Source organism: Diplodia corticola, assembly GCF_001883845.1.
Source record: "Diplodia corticola strain CBS 112549 chromosome Unknown scaffold30, whole genome shotgun sequence".
Taxonomy (NCBI): domain Eukaryota; kingdom Fungi; phylum Ascomycota; class Dothideomycetes; order Botryosphaeriales; family Botryosphaeriaceae; genus Diplodia; species Diplodia corticola.
This window is the reverse complement of record NW_017971509.1, coordinates 141938-160715: the sequence shown is the minus strand read 5'-3', so window position 1 is coordinate 160715 and position 18778 is coordinate 141938. Positions and strand designations below refer to the sequence as shown.

The 18778-nt window shown below is 56.9% G+C and overlaps 7 protein-coding genes across 7 annotated transcripts; 4 read left to right on the top strand and 3 right to left on the bottom strand.

The window, feature by feature from the left end:
• Nucleotides 1-56: 56 nt before the first annotated feature.
• Nucleotides 57-1895, bottom strand: BKCO1_3000042 (uncharacterized protein; the record flags this gene model as incomplete). The annotated part of the gene is made up of 4 exons (XM_020273922.1): nt 57-1206; nt 1268-1480; nt 1539-1709; nt 1762-1895. The coding sequence occupies 4 exons, from the start codon at nt 1893-1895 to the stop codon at nt 57-59; spliced, it is 1668 nt and encodes a 555-aa protein (XP_020129756.1).
• Nucleotides 1896-3086: 1191 nt separating this feature from the next.
• BKCO1_3000041 (d-lactate dehydrogenase 2) lies at nt 3087-4912 on the bottom strand (the record flags this gene model as incomplete). Its single annotated transcript, XM_020273921.1, has 4 exons — nt 3087-3119; nt 3169-3663; nt 3714-4647; nt 4701-4912. 4 exons carry the CDS (start codon nt 4910-4912, stop codon nt 3087-3089), a joined length of 1674 nt encoding a protein of 557 aa, XP_020129755.1.
• A 407-nt stretch (nt 4913-5319) lies between these two features.
• On the top strand, nt 5320-6292 carry BKCO1_3000040 (proteasome component pre6; the record flags this gene model as incomplete). Its single annotated transcript, XM_020273920.1, has 4 exons — nt 5320-5350; nt 5411-5470; nt 5521-5908; nt 5965-6292. The coding sequence occupies 4 exons, from the start codon at nt 5320-5322 to the stop codon at nt 6290-6292; spliced, it is 807 nt and encodes a 268-aa protein (XP_020129754.1).
• A 257-nt stretch (nt 6293-6549) lies between these two features.
• BKCO1_3000039 (zinc finger protein) lies at nt 6550-7057 on the bottom strand (the record flags this gene model as incomplete). The annotated part of the gene is made up of 3 exons (XM_020273918.1): nt 6550-6628; nt 6687-6968; nt 7053-7057. 3 exons carry the CDS (start codon nt 7055-7057, stop codon nt 6550-6552), a joined length of 366 nt encoding a protein of 121 aa, XP_020129724.1.
• Nucleotides 7058-7741: 684 nt separating this feature from the next.
• Nucleotides 7742-11583, top strand: BKCO1_3000038 (inositol polyphosphate; the record flags this gene model as incomplete). The annotated part of the gene is made up of 5 exons (XM_020273917.1): nt 7742-7789; nt 7840-10435; nt 10487-10743; nt 10798-11465; nt 11517-11583. The coding sequence occupies 5 exons, from the start codon at nt 7742-7744 to the stop codon at nt 11581-11583; spliced, it is 3636 nt and encodes a 1211-aa protein (XP_020129725.1).
• Nucleotides 11584-11829: 246 nt separating this feature from the next.
• On the top strand, nt 11830-12969 carry BKCO1_3000037 (glutathione-dependent formaldehyde-activating family gfa protein; the record flags this gene model as incomplete). The annotated part of the gene is made up of 5 exons (XM_020273916.1): nt 11830-11944; nt 11995-12145; nt 12193-12440; nt 12502-12739; nt 12792-12969. 5 exons carry the CDS (start codon nt 11830-11832, stop codon nt 12967-12969), a joined length of 930 nt encoding a protein of 309 aa, XP_020129732.1.
• Nucleotides 12970-13679: 710 nt separating this feature from the next.
• BKCO1_3000036 (chromo domain shadow) lies at nt 13680-18308 on the top strand (the record flags this gene model as incomplete). Its single annotated transcript, XM_020273915.1, has 1 exon — nt 13680-18308. The coding sequence occupies one exon, from the start codon at nt 13680-13682 to the stop codon at nt 18306-18308; it is 4629 nt and encodes a 1542-aa protein (XP_020129733.1).
• Between the last annotated feature and the right edge of the window lie 470 nt (nt 18309-18778).

Sequence of the window (18778 nt, the reverse complement as noted above, 5' to 3'; positions counted from 1 at the left end):
CACCACCAGAAATCCTTGTCAAGCGTGAAGAAACTATGTATAGGTATCGTGCAACATCAAGCCTGCTCCACATAATTCACATTCGCCCCCTTCCGCCCATCCTGCTCGTTGTCATCCACGCTTTTTGCACCCGCCCAGTTCTCGTCCCCTCTTCCCAGATGGTGGTTTTGCAGCTTCTTCGCCCTGCTGTACCTCGGGATCGTGTCCTTCGTCGCCCCAGCGATGATGTTTCCGTCAAAGAGAAGGTTGACGCTTTCGAGCGGCACGCCCTTGGTCTCCGGCACGCACAGGACCGCGTAGACGAGCATGATTATGCAGCAAGCCCCGAAGAGGAGGAACGTTCCGTACGTGATCTGGTCGAGCATGATGGGCGTGATCTTGGCGATGATGAAGTTGAAGAGCCATTGGGTCATCAACGCAGCCGCCATGACCAGGGACCGCACGTGGTTCGGCGAACACTCAGACGACAGGATGAACGGGATCGGGCCCCACCCGAACGAGTAGAAGATGACGAAGAGGTAGACGCAGATGATGGAGAAGATGTTGTTTCCCGAAAGGCTGCTGTCGTTGGGGTGCACCGCCTGGTTCACCCCGATGTAGAACATGGCGAAAGCTTGCCCCGCAGCACCGCAGATGAGGGACCATTTGCGCCCTGCCTGCTCCACTCCGAGCATCAGCCCGAGCGAAGTGAAGACGACTTTCACAACCCCGTAGATTCCCGTGGCGAACAGCCCGGCAGACTGGCTTGCAAGTCCGACGCTCTTGAAGATCTGCGGCGAGTAATAGTTGATCGAGTTCGTCCCCGTCCACTGCTGCCAGAACATCAAGACGACCGCCATGCTGGACTGATAGAAGATCTTCTTGTTGGCGCAGACTGCCTTCATTTGCGTCACCAGCGAAAGCCTCTCCTTGCCGTGGAAGTCGGTGATGATCTCATCGAGCTCCTGGAGCAACACGGCGTCATCTTCGGATCTGGCACGCACGTGTGCCAGAGCACGCTTAGCATCCGCCAGCCGGTTCTTCTCCACCAGCCAACGCGGCGATTCGTTCTGGAAAACGATGAGGAGGAGGAAAGCGCCGGGCAGCATTTGCAGCGCGAAGGGGACGCGCCACTTGGTCGAATCGGTAGCGCTGCTGATGTGATTACTGATGCCATAGTTGACAAAGTAGCTCAGCATGATGCCCGTGACGTTGAACAGTTGCATGCTGGTGACCCGAGTATTAGCACGCCATTGGACAATCACAACCTGCTGGAAGGGGGCCTCACCATCCAATGCAGCGTCCACGGATCTCCTTGTTCGCATTCTCTCCAATATACGTGGGAACCACGGCACTGATGAGACCGACGCCAAAGCCTCCAATGAAGCGACCGACGTAGAGTTGTGCAAGGTCGTTCGTCGTACCGAGAGCGCAGGTCGTTTGGATTATGGATCCGATAATGAAGATGAGGTCGGAGAGGATGAGGGCCCATTTGCGGCCACTGTTGGGCTGAGATCAGCTACTCTGCAGCGCCGCGTGCGCTGTATGTATGCACTTACACCTTGTCGCTCAACCAGAACGAGGAGGCAGCGCCGAAGAAGCAACCGCCCTGCAGAACCGAAACGATGTTCCCCTGGAGATTGGCAAAGGAGTCGCTGTCCGGATCGAGGTTGAACGAGTGTTGGAAGGCGTCCATGGTCAACACGCCGCCGATCAGGCCCGTGTCCCAACTGCAATCTCCATCAGCATCAACTCGGCCCAGAGTCAATCTTCACAACTCACCCGAACAGCATGCCGCCGAAGGATGCGATGGCGGTCAACAAGTACGTCCTTCGGTATGTCTTAATGTCATCCCATACTTTCGCGGCCCCGGTCTTGGGGGGGACGCGCGGATCAAATGAGCCAGAGGAAGACATGGTTGGGCCTGTGTAGTGCTCAGAGAGGCTGACCCGGCGGGAGAGGAGTGGTGGTCGACTACAGCGGCATGGAGACGGGAAGCGGTGAGGTTAAAAAGTGAGAAGTCTGCAACACCAAGCAGGGAGTGAGATGCAGACGGAGAATCTCCGCCCGTTCACGTCATGGGTTCCCCGTTCCCGCTTGGTCAAAAGCCGACGAACTCGCACCACGCGACGTAGAAAAGCGGACCCGGGATATGGGGCCCCAGATTGGCGTCGCGGTGCTGTGGATGCCGGCTTTGACCTGAGCGGGGGGGCTATCTCCGAACCAGCTTAGTGCCGTCACCGTTCGGGCTTCGCGGCCGAGTCGCGAGCGAGAATTGCCAGGCGGGGATGCGGAGACATGGGGCGGGAGGCGTTCGCGGCACTCAGCATCATGCCAGCTGAGCAAACGCCGACGCTTTTTTCAAACGCCGACCTGCCATCAGCCTCGCAGCCATCAGCTTCTCAGCTACCCAGCATCCATCGTGCTCTGGGCGACGCGGCTGGCGAGCCGTTACGAGCGGTTCTTGTCAAAAGACCGCGGCTGGCAGCGGCTGGAGGCGTGGGCCGTCCATGGCCCGGATGCAAGCTCAGCTTGGCAGCACTTGTCTTACGTGCTAAGTTCCCACTGGTCCCCTGCTCCATGGCAGGTCGGCGTGGGCCCGCTTGGTTCCGACAAAGGAAACCTACCCGTTCGCCACCGTTGTTGCTGCCCTCGGCAGAGAAAGTCCTCGAATAATAGAGCTTCAGGGCCCTTGCGATCCGACGCTTCGTCCCGAACTGCACATGCATGCACCATCGTCCCAACTTAATGGACCTATGCAAAGCCTCGAAAACCTTCCTAATCCATTCGCGCGCCCAGGCGCCCAGCTCTCGTCTGTGCTGCACTGAGCACAACCGTTGTCGACCAAGCGCTTGACCCACCACTCAATATTCTTCCATCCAATCATATTTCCGTCTCGCGTGGGACGCGCGCGGACAGGGTGCCTAGAAGTTGCAGGAGCACGCATCGCATCACGTAGTGAATTCGGCCATATGTCTGAGTCCGTTGCGAGCTTTGATCGAACGCGTAATCTTTTCTCGAATTATGCTCACGTACATAGCATCCATTCTTGCCACCGGGCTGTTGTGCCCATACTTTTCTTTTCACCGACGTCGTCTCCCGACTCGTTATATGTACTTGTAGGGATTCATGATGCCCTTCTGGATGGGTGTCAGCACGCTGCGACTTCACAAACATGGTCGAACCTACCGGGTCGAACGTGTCCTTGATCTGCTTCATCAGTCTGATCATGGTCTCACTCCTGCTGTACCCAATATAGGGCTTCTTCGTAATGCCAAGCCCGTGTTCGGCACTGATACTCCCATTTCTCTTCGCTACCCATTCGTAGACAAACGGCTCAAGCTCCTTCTCCACCGTCTTGTCGAATCTCCTAGTGGCAATGTTCAGATGGAGATTGCTGTCACCCATGTGGCCATAGCCAACAACATCAACCACCGGGTATTCGTCCGAGTCTCCAATGAGGCCGGCCTTGGTGAGGCGGTCGCGCGTGTCGTCGACCAGCTGGTACAACTCTTCCAATGGAATCGACATGTCGTACTTGTAGACACCTCCCCAGTGGCCCAGGCACTCGGTAATTCCCTCGCGGCAGGACCAAAGTTCAGCCGCTTGAGTTTGGTCTTGGGCAAGCACGCCATCGGCAACGATCTCCTCGCCCATAACATGCTCAAGGAAAGCCGAAAGTTTCTGTTTCTGGTAAGTCAACGGAACCTCAAGCTTCAGTGTATGGTACAAACCTCGCTATCATGATCGGGGTTAGATCCTCTCGTTTCAATGAGGCAGTAAAATGGGTGTTCGCCCTCCAATGGTAGTTTCTTGTTGATTGCCTGCTTCAAAATCCTTTGGCTGCGACCGTCCATAAGCTCAAACGCCGAGAGAATTTCCGACAGCTGGCCCTTGGCTTCACGGAAGGCCTGCTGGCACTTCTCAAAGCTCTCCAAACCGAAATATGCAACGTTCATGGCCGGCGAATTTTGCGGGCAAATAATCGAAATACCGGTGATGATTCCGATCGTGCCTTCGCCTCCGATAAACAACTGCTTGAGATCGTATCCGGTGTTGTTCTTGCGCAATTTGCACAAGTCATCGACGATGGTTCCATCAGGGAGTACGGCTTCGATACCCAGCACGTTACCGTGCAAGCTACCGTACCGCAGAAGCCTGAGTCCACCGGCATTGGTGGCAACGTTGCCGCCGATATGGCAAGATCCCTTTGCACCCAGGTCTAGGGGGAACACATAGTTCTTTTCCTGGAGGAAGTTGTCGGCCACTTCGAGGATTACTCCGGCATCCGCGACCAGGATGCCCGCGACCTCGTCAAAAGACCTGATCTGGTTCATGCGGGACATGTTGACGACAATCTCGTCAAATACAGGTACCGAGCCACCGACCAATCCACTGTTGCCGCCCTGGGGGACCACAGCCAGCATGTTGTCGTTGCAGTACTTCAGAACCTTGCTCACTTCCTCTGTTGAGCCTGGCTTGAGAACAAGCTTCGTGTGGCCGCGGAACTTGCGCATCCAATCGCTGTTGAAAGCCTCAAGGTCATCGGTAGCGTCAGAAGTAACCCCGTCGATAACGGCGGACTGGGACCCCAGAAGCTCCTTGAAGTACTTCACATGATCCGGCGTGATCTCAGCAAACTTGGAATCGCGCTTCAAATGCGGGTACCTGGACTAATTCTCAGTTATAATTTCCTCGTACGGGATTGGCGGAAGTTGTACGATTCAGAGGTAAACTTAACGGTCTTAGACGAAGCCGGCTTACCCTTCACGTTGCCCTTGCTGTCCGGCTGGTGGGGCTCACTGGTTGCAGTTGTGCTCCCCGTCCAGCGCACCTGGGTAGCAGGGCGCAAGCAGTTGGCCCGCTGCAACGGGACGCGTGAGCAGCGCGCTCTGCGCAGCGCAGCGCCGGCGATTCTGGAGGGGCATGCCATGGGGATGATAGCGCACGAAGACGAAGGAGAAATTGAGGGGAAAAAAGGCGCTTTTAAAAGGCGGAGGAGCGAATGGGGTACGGTGGGGGTGCGGGGGAGAGGCGGAAGTGGTCCGGAATTTGAATTGCAGTGAGAGAGAGAGAGGTGATGTCCGCGGAAATTGAATTGCAGTATGACGGAAAAGATGTCATGGCCGGCCCTGACGCGACGGAGCTTGGGCGAGCTCCGCCGAAGGCCAGCCTTGGCACCACACCTTGAGACAGGCAGCTCAGCGCGACGCGGCTTCACTCCGCCATCGTCAACTGCCCTTGCCCGCACTCACCCGCACCCGCTTCCACTCGCTGCACCAGCAGACATCGTTTGCCAAACCGGCTCAGACACCACATACATTCCGACAGTCTTCCGCGATGGCATCCGGCTACGACAGAGCGCTGTCCGGTGAGCTCTACCCCAGCATCATCAGCATCGCAACGTAGCTAATTGCTCTACCTTCTCAAGTCTTCAGTCCCGATGGACACGTCTTTCAGGTCGAGTATGCCTTGGAGGCCGTCAAGAGAGGTATTCCGCCCTCAGACAACCCTCCTGTTCTGCCGTATTGACATCACTAGGCACTTGCGCCGTTGCCGTGAAGGGCAAAGACATCGTTGTCCTTGGCTGCGAGAAGCGTTCTGCGATGAAGCTCCAAGATACCCGTATCACTCCTTCGAAGATCTGCCTGGTAGACAACCACGTTGCCCTGGCGTTTGCCGGCCTCAACGCCGACGCTCGCATCCTCGTCGACAAGGCCCGGTTAGAAGCACAGTCCCACCGTCTTACCGTCGAAGACGCTGTTTCGATCGAGTACATCACGAAGTATGTTGCCGGTGTGCAGCAGAGGTACACGCAGAGTGGTGGTGTCCGCCCCTTCGGCATCAGCACACTCATCGTCGGCTTCGACCCGAACGACAAGTCCCCGCGCCTGTACCAGACGGAGCCTTCGGGTATCTACTCGGCATGGTATGTTTTGGGATCAGCTCCGGTTTGGGCAGGACAAGGCGCTTACACATGTACAGGAAGGCAAACGCAATCGGAAGGTCGAGCAAGACGGTCCGCGAATTCCTCGAGCGCAACCACAAGGCAGACATGGACCGCGAGGAGACGATCAAGCTTACGGTCAAGTCTCTGCTTGAGGTTGTCCAGACTGGCGCGAAGAACATCGAGATTGCGATCATGGCACCTGGAAAGCCCATCGAGATGCTACCCGTGGAGCAGATCGAGAAGTACGTTGAGAGCATCAACACCGAGAAGCAGGAGGAGGCCGCTACCAGGCGTCCCGGAAGGACCCCGGGCACCGGCACCGCGGCCATTCTGACGCGTCCCTCGGGCGAGGGCTCCAGCTAAACAGGGTCGGACAATGTAGGTCGTGGACAGTGATGGCAGCAGCACAGGCGTTCGGATTATAGAACTTCTCAGGCCTGAATAGTAGCATGGACCCATGAAAGAACACTAACGCGCCGAATCACGATGCTGCTCGTCTCACGTTTATCAAGTTGTCTGCGACCGCCCAAAATGAATCCCACTACTACCAAGTAAATTATGTAAACGCCGCCCTATGCACTTTATGGTATTGCCCAACGCGTGTTGATATTCGAGGCAGCCTAGCCAAGCCTGTCCGAGACGTTGATGTCCCAAATGTTCTTCGGCACTACTTTTTGGACACGATCGTCCTTGAGCATTCTGTGTGACCGGTAAGCTTTGATCGCCTTGCACGTAACCCGTTCTTGAGGCGCCGTACCTAGCATCAACGCGCACGTCTTCTCCCTCGACCTCGATTCGTGCCTCGGGAGTCTTGGCATCGATGACGAAGTGGTTGTCGCAGTGCGGGCAGTACTCGTCGCTCTCCTCGAACTCCTCGGCATTCTTGCGGAAGCATTTCTTGCATTTCTTGCAGGCGAAGGTCATTTCGGTGCTCTTCTGCAGGTCGTGGCTTTGGGACTCGGCATGGCACTCGGCGCAGTCGAACCACTTCTTGCAGCAGGGGCTGCGGATGGCGACCTGAGCGTTGAGAACGTGCTTGCTGCGGCGGAGCGGCGGAGGTCAGCGGCGGCGGCGGCGGCGGCGGCGGCGCACAGGGGGCGCGGCGCAGCGGGCGACGACGTACCACATGGCGGCGGGCGTGTCAGCGGGCAGCGACAGATGGCAGGCGAGTTGGAAGCCTCAGGCGCGTACGTCGGGCGCGGGCGCAGAAACCGTGGAGGTTGGGTTAGGCGTGGGACTCGGGCTGAAACAGAGCGGTCTTGGGGGATGGGGATGACATCGCAAGCCGCAAAAAGCCGTTGTATGTACCAGGGCGCGGCCAGCACCACGCGCGCCCTGTGGGGAAACGCCGTTTGCCCTACCTATGTACGGTACGGACCCGATATTCGCACGCCGCTCACTCACCCACAGCCTCACTTCGTCACCACGCGCAGCAGCTGTGCTGCTCCCCGCACACCGCCACATTCTCAGTCCGAATTCCATCACATTCGCGCGCGCGCAGGGGGCCGCGCCCGCTGCAAGGTACTCGTGCAGGACCCCTCCATCCCGGCCAGCTCTCCTGCCGCATCGCCAGCCCAAGCCGACTCACGCCCATCGCGCCCCAAAACTTAATCTTCCAACACCTCCCGATCGTACTCTCTCAATCACCTCGGGCTCCCTCGCGCTGGGCATGCTGCCACTGCCACCACCACTCCGACCTATTCTTTCGCGCTGCTCTGGCCAGCTCCGATCATTATAACCGCCCAAGCCGGGGGCATGAGTCCGTTGAAGCCCGCCGGTGAACAACTCGTGCTGCTGCCTTACTGAGCGGCCATGGACAAACCTCCGGGCAAGGCGGAGAGCACCGATGGCTCCTCCATCGTAAGTCTGGCCTGTATCCGCCGCGAAGCTGGAGCTAATGCGTGCTGTAGAAGCCTGTGTCGTCGCTGCGGAGCCACTTCGAGAACATGCTGAACCGCCAGTCTTCCTCCTCCGACGCACCGCGCCCCGTAAACCCGCGACAGAGCTTGGGAAACATTTTCGATGGACCCGACGAGTCTCGCGCGCGCACCGATGGCCGCATGTCGCTAGATCTGCCGCGACCCAATGTAGGCTTACGAAGCACATCCCCGAAGGGGCTGTACGCGCCTCCGCGGACACCGGAGACGCGCGGCGTGTCGTTGGACACGAACAGATCAAGACCAATTTCTATGTACCAGCTGTCTCCGCGAAGCTCGCCGCCCAGGTCTCCGACGAGATCCCCGCCGGTCGTTACTGTTAATTCCCCTAAGCCATCCAATACATTCCCTGAACCCGACATAAAGTCCCCTACGCCGAGGAGTGCTCCGAAACCTCCGCAAGGCTCACCTCTCACCCACTCCGGCTCACCTCATGGGAGCGGCAGCCGGCATTTCCGCGCACAAAGCAAACCGGCTACGCCGGCCATCGAAGCTCTCCAGGCCCCTTTCCTACAGTCAGCTGTCACCTCAGCTGCTTCTCCTGACCCGTCGAAGCAATCGTTTGCACAATCAGAATACAATGGCCGGGCACCTTCTGTGGCGTCAAGCGCTGGTGGGCCTCCCCCTATCAACCGAGCTGGCAAGCCGAAAATCCCTAGCAAGCCAGCTTCAGTTGCGGGCACTGCGGTCTCAGGCACGACTGGAAAATCCTCCCTAGCCGTAGACCCTGGCAATGCGCCTACCGAGGAGCGGCTGTCCCCTTTCAGCACGCCACCGAGCAGCGACGAAAGTGGCGTAAACTCCCCTCCCACGCGCAGCAACGTCAGCAACGTTTCTTCTAGCGTTCCCGCGGCGAAAAGGAACAGCTATTTCCAACAGTCCCCCGCGGCACGACCATCAGAGGTTCAAGAGTTGCCCAAGCAGTCAAGTCAACGGTCTTTGCCAGCACCAACAGATATTTCTGCAGGCGAAGCCAGTGACTCACTTGACGAACGGCCCGACTTACCTCCAAGACGCGGCGGTGACATCAGAAGGTCAAAGCCGCCCCCTCCGGATCCTCCGCCGGCACGCCGTTCCATGGATACCTCTAGGACAGCGGTCCTCGATGCCGCACGGGCCGCTGCAGCTAGTGAACCGACTCCAAAGCTTCCAAAGCGGTCATCTACAATTGGCCCTTCGAAACCACTGGCCGTCAATGGAAGCAGCTACAACGAGCCATCTCGGCCAACGCCCAGGCCAATTCCAGCCACAAGACAACCTGCGACTCAGCGGTACAGTGCAGTGTACAGAGACGATTCAGATGATGTCGAGCAATCTGATAAGACAACAACGATACTTTCGGAATATCCCGACTCCTCTCAAGCAAACAGAAGACCACCCACATTCAGACAACGTCCGCGCGAAATTGCTCTGGGCTACGACACCAAGCTCTTTGCAGTGTGTGGTGAAGTAGTGTGTGCCTCTGGGTACCTCACTCGGGCTTGGAGTTTGGTGACTGGCGAAATGCTGCTCAACACGGCTCTAGCGGAATCTACCAAAATGACAGCCATGGCCTTCAGACCATCGACGGATGTGGAAAATGAGGGAGAGATGGTCTGGCTTGGAAGTGAGAAGGGTGAACTTTTCGAGCTCGACATCCCGTCTGGGGCCGTCGTCGCGGAAAAGCGAAATGCCCACTCCAGCAAGATCACAAAGATTTATCGGTATGCTGCAGAGATGTGGACAATCGACGAGGACGGAAAGGTGAACATCTGGCCTCCGGACGAAACAGGGTCCCCAATCCTACAGCAAACGCCAAATAGCTTCCGGATTCCCAAGAACCACAACTGCTCCATTGTTGTCGGGAACAAGCTCTGGGTCGCGAATGGCAAAGATATCCGAATCTACCAACGAAGCCAAGAACACCTCGGCTTTGTACCCGTCCTTACGCAACCCATATCTCAGCCCAGCGCCGGAGAAGTCACTGCGGCAGCGATGATTCCCAGCCAACCGGATCGAATCTACTTTGGTCACAATGATGGCAAAGTGTCCGTCTATTCCCGAAAAGACTATTCCTGTCTTGGGGTCGTCAGCGTTAGCGTGTACAAGATAAGCTGTTTGGCAGGTGCAGGCGATTACCTCTGGGCAGGCTACAACACCGGCATGATCTACGTGTATGACACCACTCAAACCCCGTGGCAGGTCAAGAAGGATTGGCATGCGCATGCAAATGGAAACCCAGTCGGAGCCATCCAAGTAGACCGAAGCAGCTTGTGGAAGATGGACCGACTTCAGGTTGCCTCGCTGGGCACAGACAGCGTAATAAGAATATGGGACGGCATGCTGAAGGATGATTGGCTCGAGCAAGACATGCAAGAGCACGATCTGGAATTCTGCGACTTCCGCCAGGTGTCAGCCACAATAATGACATGGAACGCTGGCGCCTCAAAACCCACGAGCCTTAGCGGGAGATTTGACGAGCCGGATGGCGCTTTCTTCAGAGATCTGCTCCGACCTGATGATCCTTCAGACATCTTGGTTTTTGGTTTCCAGGAGCTGGTTGACCTGGAGGACAAGAAGGTTACCGCAAGTAAGTACCCAATCAACCTCGGGTTGGAGATATGTGCTTATACATGAACAGAGAGCTTCTTCAAGAGCAGCAAGAAGAAAGACGCATCGGATCAAGAACATATGAGCCGCCAATACCGTGCTTGGAGAGATCACCTTGCCCGATGCATCGACGAACACCTCCCGGGTGAACGCTACTACCTCTTGCATACAGCAAACCTCGTTGGTCTTTTCACGTGCGTCTTTGTAAGGGAGTCCGAACGCATGAGGATTCGAGACATGAGCGCAGCCGAAATCAAGCTGGGCATGGGCGGTTTGCACGGAAATAAGGTAAGCCATTACAAAGTGTACCAATCCTCCTGAGGATGCTAACACTTACGTCAGGGAGCTCTCGTCGTCCGGTTTACTCTGGATGACAGCTCCGTTTGCTTCGTCAATTGCCATCTTGCCGCAGGTCAGAGCCAAACAGCACATCGCAACAACGACGTCGCTACCATCATGGAGACGTCTGCACTACCACCGCAGATGGATCTTGGAGCTCGCGCAGATGTGTTCGTTGGCGGAGGAGACGGCTCCATGATTCTCGACCACGAAATATGCATACTCAATGGTGACTTGAACTACCGAATCGATTCGATGACGCGCGATGCGGTGGTCAGGCATGTCAAGGAGGGAAATCTGACAAGGCTGTTGGAGAACGATCAACTCCTTCGGACTAAGAAAAGAAATCCCGGCTTCCGGCTGCGCGCCTTCCAGGAATGCCCGATCACTTTTGCGCCGACATACAAGTATGATGTAGGGACGGACAGGTACGACACGAGCGAGAAGAAGCGTTCTCCAGCGTGGTGCGACCGACTGCTCTATCGGGGCCGAGGACGTATCAAGCAGCTGGAGTACCGGAGGCATGAAGTGCGCGTTTCAGACCACCGGCCAGTCAGTGGCAGGTTCAATATCCGCGTCAAGACAATCAACCCCAAGCGGCGCGCGATCGTTTGGGAACAGAGCGAGCACAGGTTCGAGGACCTGAAGCAGCGGCTTGCGACGGACATCAAGTGAGTAGACACGTGTGCCGATTCGACGGACTGGTTCTAACGGGGTGCTAGGCTTGACTATATGGTCAATGTATTCGGACTCAGCACGAAGGATGCGATGAAGCTGCTGAAGCTGTAGCAGCGGCGACAAGCGGAAAGCGAGATTTGATGATGTTGATGATTCCAGTGATGCATGGCCTGCATGGATTGATGCATTCGCGAGGCGTTTGTTTTTCTTTGGTGCAAAGCGTAAGGGCGGCAGTAGTCTCGAAAGGACGGATGCATGGGTCCGCAGAGTGGGCAGGTTGACGACGGTGGCGGGTGAGAGCGTATCCATACAGGAAGAAGAGTATTAATATACTATACCCGAACGCACTACAGCTGAATGGCAGATTTTCCCTGCGGGGTCGATTCCCCGGCGAGTCCCACTAAGGTATTCGATGATGCTGCCATTGGAATGTTCCCGCCGGACTCAGCTGGCGGGGGAGCTGGTGCGACCAGTGAGCGATCGCCGGCATTCATCGCGGATGACGTCAAAATTGCCCCATAGGACGTCCAGAGAAGGCCGCTCGCTCCTGCATTTTCGTACTTCAAGAGGCCGCAATGCGCCTCGAAGGCTTCCCAAATGATACTACGACCTTCTCATGTCTTTCTCCAGCCGCTGCGTGTTCAGAATATCCAGCAATCTTCGCACGAGCGCAGTCCGCAAGCTAGAATCGCCGTCATTGACACTGCTCACACGACGCAGAAGCCCGGCCAACCCAGCAAAGTTCTATTCCGCTACAGTGATGCACAAGACCCAGTCGAGAGGAGAGGAGACCGAGGGTATCAGCGAGTGGAAGAAGAGAGCCCCCTACCGCGTACACGAGCCCAACGAGCAGTTCGACGTCAAGTACGAAGCCAACTGCCACTGTGGGCGCGTCAAGTACGAACTCAGCCGCATTGAGCCGCTCGACTCCAAGCTGTGCCACTGCACGACGTGTCAAACGCAGCACGGTGAGTGATGTGCTCGAAGCGTGTGTTTCGAGACGCCAATGCTAACTGACATGGTGTGCAGCTGCGCCCTTCCAATGGGCTGCCATTTTCCACAAGGAAGACATCAACTTCACCAATGGCCACCATGACCTTGAATGGTACGATCCGTCGGACAAGTCAATAGAGCACAAGCTGCCGTGCAAAGTACGCTGCTCGTTCTGCCACTCGCCCATCATGGACGAGGGCCGCAACATGATACTTTTGTTTCCAAGCTTGATCCACCTGAAGACGGATGAAGACAAGGCAAACTTCAAGCCTCGGTACGCTCCTCGGGCCGGTGCGGTCAAGTTGGCGGTCGCTGATTACATGCAGATGCCACATGTTCTACGGACAACGCGTCATGGACATTCCGGACGGGTTGCCGAAATGGGATGGGCTGTCTCAGGATAGCAACCTGATCGAGGACAGCCCGCCGGATATGGTGAGGGAGCTGCAGCGCAAGCGTGAGAAGGAGAGAGAGGAGCGGTTCAAGAAGGGCGAGAACAAATAAGCATACATGTGCTGGCAGGCGAAGGCGTTGGCGGGGTGGCGCAGATAAGATTGGGAAGACAGATGCATGGCATCCATGCTAGCGATGGCGGAAAATGTGAAAGTCGAGCATGAACAATAATATGGAAACGGGGCCGTTTTGAATAGTGAATAATGTATGACAAAATACAACACAGCTCTTTGCTTGGTTGCCTGCCTTCGCTGCCCGTGCCTCGCAAACTATCGCCGTCATCTACGAAAAGTCAATTTTCGCTGCTGCAGCAACCACCCACACACGCCCTCACCCAAATTCGCTTTTGCCGCAGCTGCACCTCGGGGCAGAAGGTTTTGGGGCGCAGGTGAAGCGCCACATCCGCCGTTTGCTCTCTCCTCCAACACCGTTCCTCGACAACCATCAGCGGCGCGACCGTCTTTTCTTCCCTCGTCATCGTCGCGACCGACTGACGATCAGCCGCGTGTGCTGACGCGATCTCACCGACGCACGCGGTCACGTGTCGATCACGAACCGGACAGTCTCGGCTTTGGAGTTAGTCTTGAGCGTAAGTCGGAGACGGACCCTTGCAGCATCGGAGGTCGCGCGTCTCGCTGGCTCGGAACAGCGCATTTCTCACACATCCCTTCTCTTCTTAACCGCAAGACCACCATGGCCGACCAAACTAATCCGGCTTGCGCGAACAGCTCCTCCTCCATCTGCGGCGTCTCGACCGCATAATGGCCCCGGGCCGACCGAGCAACTCCAAGCGCAAGCGCTCTAGCATCCCCGACTCTCACGAAGATACCTCAACCCCGCCTAAGCGCCGGAAGTCCAGCGCCGGCCGCCGCCCAAAGCCAAGAACCGCTGATCCCGCCCCATTTTCGCTCGAGTCAGAGGACGTGTGGAAAGCCAACGCCATTCTCCAGGAGAAGGGAAACCAATACCTGATTGACTGGGCCAACCATCCCGAAACCAACGAGTCCTATCCGCCCAGCTGGGAGCCCAAGAGGAACGCGAACAAGCAGCTGGTCGACGAATGGAAGCGGAGAAAAAGTGCATCCAAGAAAAGTGCATCAAAGGACCGCAAGCAGGCCGACGAGGAATCCGAATCCACGCCCGCGCCCGCGCCCGCACCCGCGCCCGCCCCGCCCGCTTCCACGCCCAGCCCCGCCGCACCTGCGGCTCCGCTTCTCACCACCAACCCTGCACCCGCGCCGCAGCCTGACACTACTCCGCGCCGCGCACCACGCGTTCCAAACCGCAGGGTTATCCCGAGTTCATCGCCGGAGCTGGGTCCCGCATCAGACCAACTTCTTACAGACAGCTCTGCCCCGGGCAACGACTGGCGGGATATACCGGAGATAGAGCCACGGGATACTACGTCTCGTGCTGAACCTGCGGTACTAATCACTCGGCCTGCTGACTTCAACTTCTCCGACTACGACCTCATCACCGCATCACAGGTCCCTTGGGAGTCCCAAACTTCTCCGAAATCTTCACAGCTTCAACAGAGCTCATCGGCGGCGGAGCCATCGCAAGGCTCTGTTGGCTCTCAGCACAATCCCGAGGACTACATCATCCCCGCCGAGAGACTTCTTCAACAGCCCCGATTTAAAAACACTGCCGTTATCCCGGATTCGCAGGATCTCTCCGGAAATTCCAGCTACGTTCCATCCACCCAGACACAATCGGGTGCTGAAAGCCAATCAGTTCAGACTCAGTCCCAGCCTCCCGAATCGACGACCGCCCCACCGCCGCAGGACAGCTCTGCTTCAAGCTCAGCCCAATTTACCAACCCACAGGACGACGACGACTCCGCACCTATTGAAGAGATAGACCCAATTGAAGACGAGTTATCTAGCCCGGCTGCCCATAGTTACCACGAGGAGAGGGCTCCTCCGCCGCGTGAATCACCTTGGCAGACTGCCAGTTCAGCCTCGTCGCCACCTCCAACAGACTCGCCTGACAAGTCAATACAGTCTGAAAGCCGTGTAGCGAACACTCAGGTGTCTGTGGAAGCTCACAATCGCACGCCTTCACCGTTCAACGACGAGCGGGCTCAGAGCCCCGAAGCGGAGGTATTCTCAAGACCTCTCAGTCCGAAGTCGAAACCAGAGGAGCAAAACCAGCCTTCGCCTGAGATCCAGGAACGTCAACAAACCACAAACGAGGAACACGGTGTCGAGGAATCTAGGGGGAGCGGAGAGGAGGACGATCACGGTCTCACAGGCTCTGAGGAAGTGGAAAGGCCTCAAGATTGGGAGGTCGTCGCTCTACAGAGCGGATCAACTGAGGATCAACCCGTACGCGAATCGGAAAGTGGAATAGTTAGTGAAGCTGCGCCCGCCGATCGAATCTCACCGGAACAAGGAGAGCAAGTCGTTGGGGCTTTACCCACTAAACATACCGTAGCGGAACCAGAAGAAAGACTCGCTGCCGAAGTTGCACCGGCTGTTGTTGGAAACGCCCAAGGCAGTGGCCGAGAATCTGCTCAAGGAGAGCATCCGGAACATCAACAACAATCGACAGGTACGGGTGAAGCCCAGGACTTTGTGACCTGTCCTGAAGGACCTGTGGGTGGTGCTACAAGATCTTCATTGCAAGACCAGGCAGATATATCTACACAAGACGTCACAGATCCTCCTGAGAACACATCTCACTTCCGGTCCACCCAAACTGATTTTTCACTTGTCCACGACATCAACCCAGCCATTCCAGAGGAACCTGAAGAGCAGACTAACTCGGAGTACCACGCGGAACCGCTACAAGCTGCACAGTACGTCCCAGAGCTGGATCTGGACGGACCTGAATCAAGCCATCGAACGCAGATTTCAGAACTGGCAAGCTCTGACCAGCACGGCGGTTTCAAGGACACTGAAATCCCGAGGCGCAAAGATTCGTCTCAAGATAACCTAGAGCTGGGTGTCCTTGGTCAAGCCGATCCCAACATCGTTCGTCGCCGTTACGAACAAGAAGACTCGGACGATCTTGCCTCCAAGAATATTGTAGCTACCGTCGAGACGCGATTGGAATCGCCCATAAGAAGGGGCTATTACAGAAAGATATCCCGCGGCATGCCCCAAACTCCGCAACCTAGCAGTGCAACCGGCGGTGCGGATTCTTCGACACCGGGATCTCTGACAGAACGACTACGTGAAGTCTACGCTCGAAGTAAGGCTGAGAGGGAAAGGAGAAAAGCCGAAATCTTAGCTCAGTCCGACGAGGCTTTCCCCAAATCGCCTTCACTTGGGCCAAGCACACGGTCCCCATCAGTTATCCCGCCGAACGGCACATCGAATATGGAGCCACAGTACACTTTAATTCCATCGAATCTCTCGGCCGAATCTCGGCCCGATGAAAGTCATCCCCCTAACGCACAAAACCATCACTCCATGCCCGACCATCATCAATCTAACGACACCGAGATGACTGACGATAGCACACGCAGCATCCTACTCGACGACCCCGTCCTCGGGGAGGCTGAGTACATTATTGGGCTTTCCATGGAGGGGTTGCAGGGCGATCAGTACAGACGAGAGATCAAATTTAAGGAGGTGGCCATCACCCGCTTTCTGGAGGATGACCCGCCTAGAGAAACATATGTCCAGGAAGTCCAGGAGATGCTCAAGAGAGTGGGCAATATCATCACTCACATGGATCTCGGCTTTGCAAACGCGGATGCATTGACCCAATACGGCGAGGATAACCCCGATCGGGGTATGGTGGCTTGGAGTAACAACAGCAGCACCAAGTTTCGCTTCCTGGGAGGTATCCTTGACCGCCTGCGAAACGCCAAGTTCCATTTCGTCATTTTGGGCCACCAGGGAACGTTGATGGATATCATCGAGAAATTTGTTAATGGGCTGGGAATCCAGTATTCCCGAGGGGGCCACGTCGACCGCGACGCCTTTGAGGCACGAGAGTCTCTGTTTGTCACCATTCTTGGCACCGACTTTAACAGTGTGGATACGGCCATCCCCGCTGCTCACCTGATTTTCGCCATGGACTCAACGGTCCAGTGCCACGACCCGAAGATCAAGGCCCTCAGGAACCATCTTCGCGGTTCCAAGGACTCCATCCCGGTGATCACGCCCATTGTTACGAACTCGGTCGAACACGTCGAACGCTGCATATCAGCATCGGTCCAAGGAGCCGTAAGAGAAAGGCTGGTCGTGCGGTTCATGACAGAGCTCAGGCAGTTGGCTGGCAGGGTCGACGTGTCCACCAAGGCTGATCATGCGGTCAATTTCATTGTGCCCAGCATCGAGAATGATCTGGAACATCACGAGGCTTGGCCGCTCCCCCGTATCAACAGCGTTAAGGACGACGTCCACTTTGACGAGTCAATGGTGTCTGCATTGTCCGTTTCGTCTTCGATTCCCATTGGGACCTTGAGCCCATCCGCCGGTCAGAAGAGGCCCCTGGATGTGGAGATGGAGGAACCGACCAAAAGGACGCGGATAACACCACAGCCCGGAACCGACACTATCGACCCCAATGAGATTACCCGCATCAGCGATTCTGTTCCTGGTGCTACACAGCTACAACCTCTCCACTCAAGCTCCAATGCGGATGTAGGCCTGCGGGCGTATCGCAAGGACGAAAAGCTTCGGAAGGAGCTCAGGCAGACAAAGGAGCGTTTGAAGGAGTTCGAAGAGGCCTTCGAAAAATGCCAGACCGAGAAAGAAGGACAAAGGGACATCATCCTCAACCTCAAGAGAGAGAACACCGAACTCAAACAGAGCCAAATCAACGTCAGCAGCCGCATCCGGACGCAAAACGACACGATCGACAGCCTCCGGAACGAGCGCAACGCGCTCAAGGAGCAGCTGGACGAAGCCCGCCAGCAGCTGGCCAGCTCGACGGTCCCGGAGGTGGCCGAGCGCGAGCAGCTGCGGCGCGAGCGCGACGACGCGCTGGCCCGGCTGGAGCGCGTGCGCAAGCTGCGCGAGGCCGAGGGCCGCGAGTCCGACTTCTTCCGCTCCCAGTACCAGGACGCGTCCAACGGCGCGGCCGAGCTGTCGGACCGCGTCGCGACGCTCACCCAGCAGGTGCGCGAGCTCGAGCGGCTCAAGGCCGGCGAGCGCGACCGCGCCCGCCGCCAGAGCCTCGCAACCGCCACCGCCGCCTACCAGCAGGAAATCGACCGCCTGTCGCTCCAGCTGCACGAGCGCACCGCCTCCCTCCAGCTCAGGAACGATGAGCTCAAGGCCATTCGCGGCAGGCAGGGCGTCGGCACCCGCGCCGGCAGCGTCCCGCGCAGCCCTAGGGTCGGCGGCGCGCCGGGGAGTAGGGGCGGCAGTCCGGCGCCGAGCGGGCTTGGTGGGCATGGCAGGTTGGGCGCGTTGAGGAATATTAACGCGTGAATGATGATGATGATGATGATGATGGAGCCCTTTTTTCCTCTTCCCCTTGGGGCTCTCTTCTTTGCTTTTCCTGTCTTTCCTGGTTGTTGTTTTTTTTTCACAACCACGCATGTAGAGCGAGCAAGCGGTAGTGGCGTGTGCGTTATTACGGTCACGGCCGATTATTGGGAAAGAGAAAGGGGAGGTGGCATTGCATTGCAGAACACGGGAACAGGAGTTGATTTGCGGGACAAACGGTTGACAGTTCTTGCTGTTGGTAGAACAGACATGGCTAAGTGGCATCTTCCCCCAAGGCGCCGCCGGTAGAGGATCAGGAGGAGGCGAGGGGGCCTTTTTCTCTTTATTTTTGGTGAATCAAATTATCTTGATGATTGATCTCTTGCGAGATGCTGTGTGGTGTGTTTGCTTTGTTCTCGTCTTGGCTGTGCCGGAGTGATTGACGTAAATGTGGTCCACGTCGGAAGGGGCTC